The following is a 6872-nucleotide window of genomic DNA, read 5'->3' on the forward strand; positions in this document are numbered from 1 at the left end:
GGGGGGGGGGGGGGGGGGGGGGGGGGGGGGGGCTTGGTCAGTGACTTCTGGCGTCAGACCATCCTCTCACATCAGCATGATATGCAGCCAGTTACCATTAAACAATAACATGACTGGTGGGGCAGTTTTCTAGCCACTAATGACGGAGCTTCAGCAAACAGACGACTGGATGTCCGACATTATTTCAAAGGACATATTAGATTTTCTGGCGCATGTAGTCCAGAAAGAAAATGTGTCAGACCTGAGGGAGCTCACATTCTGTGGACTACTAGAACCACCCATATAAGAATGTCTGAGCAGAAACTCTTCAACTCCACCACCAGAATTATTGTTCATATCAAGCCTGTCTCACTCTGAAGTCATCGAACACTGGTGCTTGGTTACTGAGTTCCAGTGTCACACACAGACAAAAAGAGCTGTCCTTGTTGGCATGATACGCAGCCATAACAGCGCCCAGTGGTATGGCTGGGAGGGCTGGTGGATGGGTCCAACAACCACAGATTTTCACCCAGGAGGCCGGTGTTCACTTCCTGTAAGATTGTAAAGCCAAACCCTGTTCTTTTTTTACTAAACGTAACCATGTGCGTGTGTTGGCTAAACGTAACCACGTGCGTGTGTCGGCTAAACGTAACCACGCGTGTGTGTCGGCTAAACGTAACCACGTGTGTGTGTCGGCTAAACGTAACCATGTGCGTGTGTTGGCTAAACGTAACCACGTGTGTGTGTGGGCTAAACGTAACCACGCGTGTGTGTCGGCTAAACGTAACCACGTGTGTGTGTTGGCTAAACGTAACCACGTGTGTGTGTTGGCTAAACGTAACCACGTGTGTGTGTCCGCTAAACGTAACCATGTGTGTGTGTCGGCTAAACGTAACCATGTGTGTGTGTCGGCTAAATGTAACCACGTGTGTGTGTTGGCTAAACGTAAACACACGTGTGTGAGAACATGTCAGAGCACCTGGAGGAAACCCACACTGACACAGGGAGAACATGTAAACTCCACCGACCCTGGAGCTCGATCCAGGAACCCTCTTACTATGAGGCAACAGTGCTAACCACTGCATCACCGTGCCACCAAAAAAACCAAACAAACAATCAAAACTTTGGTAAGAAACATCTGATTGTTGATGTCTCTAAGTCTCTGAGTACCTTGGCGTAGGAAGATTGACGAGCGTGATGAACACATGAATGAAACTTCAGTTCTTTACTCACCATGTTCCACTTTGGGAAGAGGAAGTCGGTGCCGACGTACTCGAAGAAATGAGCAAAGCCTTCTTTCAACCAGACGTCCTCCCACCACACTGGAGTCACCAGATCACCAAACCACTGAAAGACACAGAGAGGAAATTATTTAATGTGGTTTCTGTCAGATATAATTATATCCTCTGAAATATTCATAAACTCCTGCAGACAGAATCAGGTGGTGTGTTTAACAGATCAAATGTCCAAATCAAATTAAACTGGCTCAGAGACAAGTGGAGCTTTCACACTGAGGAAACATTTTCATGGTCCAACATGTCTCAAAGGCTGAGGTGTGGGTTCGTGTCAGTGCTGGGGAGACGTCTTTATTTTGTGAAGTCCTCTGCTGCTTTCATGTTTTCATCAGCAGGGCAAATGTGCATGTTCTAAACATAGAGGGAGACGTGTCCCCTGCATCCCCCTTCAGATCTACGCCTCTGCTCAGAGAAACAAGACTTGAGCTGATTGGAACCAGTTGTGTTTGCTCTGCTGACAGACGGCCGGCTCTCCACGTTAACATGTGGAAACATGGCGCCCCCTGCCCACCCTCAAGTCCACAACAGTTAGTTAGCTGCTCTGCAGTGCGCATCAGTGGAAAAGGAGTTAGCTGATGGCACAGGATGGTGTTGCTGTGGAAATATTAGTAATTTTTTTCCCTTGTGTATATTTGATATAAGTTGGAAAATGAAATAAGCTACTACTTTCTAACATTCAGTGAGCGAGTGAACTCTGGTAGAAGGAGCCTGGAAAACTGTCAGATATACTGCGAGTGATCACTACATTCAGGGAGTCTATGGAGCCCTGATTGAACCCAGGTGACGGCTTGCTGTTGGTCTGAAAACAAGCTGGAGGTGTGCAAAGTTTTTCAAACAAGCGACACGTCGCCTAGCCTGTTTGCTAACGCACAGAGCAGGTACGTACATCATCACTGGGAAACTTGCTCGTCAGCATCATGTCCAGTTAGGAAGAGCTGTAACGCTAATACTGCTACTACACTGAAGGGTAGCAAAACAGAAGACAGACATCTAAAACTGTGAAAAAAAACTTCTTGTTGTTAACTGATGAACCGTGAACCACTGACACCCCTGATGCTAACATTCACTAATTAACAGTAAAGACAGAGTCCAGCTGAGGCTGATGTGAAAGTCATTAGTTCTGCAGGTATTTGGTCATGCACCATTGAACACATTAAAGTGTTGCTCTGACGACGGTGCAAGATTAACAGTCCAACACAGTCTCATTCCAAACTCGTCAAAAACCAGCGCTCGGTCAGCGACTTCAGGCATCAGACACTGACAAAAATAGCCATCCTTTAACGTCGGCATGATACACAGCTGGCTGCTGTTACTGTTTAATGGTACCCGGTAGCATCAGGGAGAAACACGGCGGGACAACAATGGAAGTTAAGGTAGAGGTAGAGTGAGTAGGGTGGGTGGGTCTAACAACCAGCGTCTTTCAACCAGGAGGCCGGTGTTCACTTCCTGTAAGATTGTAAAGCCAAAGTGTACCTTTTTGCTAAGCCCACCCAATGTGTGTGTGTTGGCTAAACATGCGTGTTGGCTAAACTCAACCACGTGTGTGTTGTTGAAGGAAAAAAACATCAGTTGGTGGTGTTGTACCGACGTAGTGCTTTTATTTTGATAGAGACTGTATACAAACTGTACATTTCCTGTGAAAACAGAAGTGTATTTTGAAAACAGACAATGCATGTAACAGGCTGAAGTTGACACGGCGTCCCAGAACGTCAACAACCAACACACCCAGGGTACCTTGGACGTCATATGTGGACGTGGAAAGTCCATGACCAAACGTGGACATGTGACGAGGTCACAGTGAGAGTGTGATGAAAAGTCGGAGGATCACCAAAGCTATTACGGTTCATCCTCTGAGGACCATGAATGTCTGAATAAAACATCATAGCAACACAACAGTTGTTAAGATATTCTGGCCTGAACCAAAGTGTTGGTGTTCCTTCCCTGGAGCCGTACCTGACTAAAATCCCAAATGTCACACAGACACTGACTAAACATTTTAACTACAACAAATCACAGTGTTGAGAAAGTTAAAAACAGAGTCTAGCTTAGATTAAGAGCAGAGAGAAGACTCCTGCTCCTCCTGAAGGACTGACTTGCTCTCCACCTGATGACTCCAAACCAGCCGAGGCCAGCGCAGTGCCTGTCCTCAGTCGACCCCACGAAGCAGCTCTTATTTATCAGCAACACCGGCGGGCAACTGGCAATGTTGCTCCAAAGTGTGACAAAAGGCAGCGCTCATTTATACAGCAGACTACCACCTGATTGGACTGAGAGTGTGTTCCTCAGAGCGCCTCGGAGCCTCGTCAGGGCGAAGCAACAGTGAAGTTTAATAAAGGCGGAGCACGTAGAAAATAGACTGAACTCTGCTGATAGTGAAACGTATGGCCACAAGAGTAATGCATTTGGACCCGGGCTGTTTCCTGGCAACACCGCCTGAATGAAAACGGTGTAACGTTTGGGAACAAATGTGTGTCTCTGCCAGCTTTGTTTCTGAGTCTGATCGTTTCCTCTGAAGCTTCGGCTGCAGAGCGGGTGGCAGACGATCTTAAAAAATAAAGTTTACCACGAAATTCACTTTAAACCGTCATTAAAGCAGGAAGCACACACACACACACACACACACACTGCATACCTCAGCACTGTGTGTGTGTTACTCTGCATATTTGGCAGCACTCTGTGTTTCTGCACTAAATTGTCCTTCAGCTGATCAAAGTGTGTATGTAAAGTGGAGAGAGACAGAGTGTGTGTGAGTGTGTTTAAGTCCTATTTGCATCACTTCGCTCTGCAGTTGAAACAAGTCAACTTTAATTACGTTGCTCAAAGTCACAAGTCTGTCCACATAAAGCACAAAACACTCCGTCCCCACACCAACAACAAAACTGGCCTGTGTGCAATTAGAGTGAAGTCTGCCAAACAACTTCTCAAGAAGTTTCCCTGTCGCAGATGAATTTCCTCCAAAATCATAACAGTTGTGCTCCTGTGCTCTCGGTGGTTTGGTGCGAGGTGATCATAAAGATCAGTCCTTTTCTTGACTTGACGTTCTGACAAAATCAACCCAGCCTCATTCCGACGTCGTCAAAAACAGCCGATTGGTCAGAAACTTCCGGTGTCAGAAACCGACAGAAAAAGTCATCCTTTTACGTTGGCATCTTACGTGGACGGTGGCGGCATCAGGGAGAAATGCGGCAGGACAGCAATGAAAGTAAAGGGGGCTAAAGTCCAAATAAAGTGGGTGGTGGATGGATCCAACAACCTCCAACCTTCACCCAGGAGGCTGGGGTTCGCTTCCCATAACGTTGACAGGGAAAGTCTATGACCAAATGGTGACATGTGACGCGGTCAGAGTGAGAATAAGTGAGAGAATTGGTAATTTCAGTTGTTAACAGAAAAGGCACTTGAGACGTACCGATTAATCGGCTGGTGACCTGCCTTTGAGTGTTAGATATAACCAACAACTGTTTAGGTAGACTTTTTCTTTAACGGCCAAAATTCGGAACAACTACCGGTCGTAATGTTTTAAACAGCCATATAGTAACTTACATTTAAACAGGTTTAAAACACAAACACTACAACCCTCTTTGCAACTCGAGCCGGTCAAATTCATTGACGTGAAAATAAGATCTATGGAACACAGTGCTAATCAGAGAAGATGAGAGGCAGTGGTGAAGGAGGAAAAGGACTCGGTAAAGGAGGCGCTAAGCGTCACTGTAAAGTTCCAGGGAATCAACAAACTCGCCATCTGCTGCCAGCTGCCGATGCTTTGGATAAAAAGCCAGGTGTGAGTCAGAGTTGTCGACCAAGACTCCCTCTGAAGTTGTTTAAAACCGCTGCTTGGTCAGTGACTTCCTGTGTCAGATACTGACGAAAAAGACGTTCTTTGACGTGGCGGCATCAGGGGGGAAACATGGACATCAACGAAAGTTACAGCAGCAAAAGTGTGAGTAGGGTCAACAACCAACACACCCAGGGGACCTTGGACGTCATATGTGGAAAGTCCATGACCAAACGTGGACATGTGACGAGGTCACAGTGAGGATGAGTTGTCAAAATCAAACATGTTTAATATTGTTTCCATTCTTGGCTCATGCAGATACTGAAGTTCAGTGACATGAACATTGTCAGCAACCAATGGCTGTGCTCTCTCCAGCACCAAACAGGAAGCAGCTGCAAACTGATACTCAGATACTGATCGATATTGACAATAAGATTTAGATATGATATTCAGTTGCCTTCGTTGCCTCCTCATTGACACTCAGCCACTTCCTTCACTTGCAGCTGAATACGTCAGCTGTTGTGCACATCACCGTCAGCTGGGCTGCGTCGCCGGCATAAAGCTAACTTCACATGGCAGTGCTGCTGCTGCAGAGCCCTCGCCACCAGTTTGAGTCGAAAATGAAAAAAGCAAAAGTGCTGTTTGGAAGTGTTTTGCATTCGAGGCAAACAACCAGAGCAACACTGAGAATGTCAATGGGCAAACGCTGCTACAACGTGCTGGCTGAAGTCGAGCAGCACAACAAACTTGGCGAAGCATCTTCAGGACCAACACCTCCGTCTTTATGAGGAGTTTCAAGAGGTTAGTAAAGCTCCTGTTTTAACATCATTAAAGTATTAAACATTTAACATAAATGTTAGCCTGCCCAGCGGCACACATTAACGTTAGCCACTTTATTATTAACCATTTGCCGTCAGCAATCTGTAGGCTATCAAAAAGTCATTTAAATACTTTTTTAAATTACACATTCACACCTATTTATTCCTGAGGTTATGATTCATGTACGAACATTTAAAGCTCTGGTAGCACCGTTAAACATTTCCCATCTGGCACTGCTGGGGAGCAGCAGACCAGGTACATGTGGGGAACGTGAACAAGTCTCAGTTCTCTTGGACTGTGAACAAGTGTTGATTCAAGTGACTCTCAACACTTCATTGATTCATTTGTGATGCATTTCAGCTTGTAAATACATTTTGTTTTTGGGAAATTGTACATTTCTGAAGACTCAAAAAACATCATGCACATCCAGAAACAAAAGCTACTGGGTGCTGGACACAAGATTAAATACAAAAATACAAAAACAGGTCTGCACACCAGAAACTGCTCCTTTTGGAAATTTTTATCGGATCACCACATGTGACGTTTGTATCACAGCTTTATCTGAAACTCTTGTTCAGTTATGCAGTATTTGTTTATATCTTTTTCTTTTTATGTATGTTTGTTCTTAATGAATAGAGGAGGTATGACACCAACACCAAATCCATATATTTTTGTTCATTGAGCCACACTGAGCGATGAGGAGCGCGCTCTGACTGTTATTCTGAGACCAGTGTTTATTTCCTCTCACACTGTGTCACAGGAGTGAACTGTGCAATAAAGAAACTTATAATCCACCTGGTCACCTGTGGTGTGTAGAAGTGATGGTGTTGTGGAGCTACATCTCATCACATTAAGTTCTTACACACAAATTCAGTTTATCTTTATGGATTATATTGACATTGGTCCACAGGGGGAGCCACAGCGATCGGTCGCATTTTAGCCATTTGTAAGCATTTTTCTGTTGTTATAGCGCCACCCAGTTGCCAATTAGAGTTAAATTTCTCCAG

At 45.2% G+C, this 6872-nt stretch overlaps 1 protein-coding gene across 1 annotated transcript in view; it reads right to left on the minus strand.

Annotated features, from left to right (window-relative positions):
• Window positions 1-6872, minus strand: part of LOC126384989 (thyrotropin-releasing hormone-degrading ectoenzyme-like) — a 264660-nt gene that overhangs the window by 89451 nt on the left and 168337 nt on the right. Inside the window, exon 6 of the mRNA XM_050036465.1 lies at window positions 1213-1326. Coding sequence (XP_049892422.1) covers window positions 1213-1326 — 114 coding nt within the window. The remainder of the gene's footprint in view (window positions 1-1212; window positions 1327-6872) is intronic.

The sequence above is a fragment of the Epinephelus moara genome, chromosome 23 (assembly GCF_006386435.1).
Source record: "Epinephelus moara isolate mb chromosome 23, YSFRI_EMoa_1.0, whole genome shotgun sequence".
Classification (NCBI taxonomy): Eukaryota; Metazoa; Chordata; class Actinopteri; order Perciformes; family Serranidae; genus Epinephelus; species Epinephelus moara.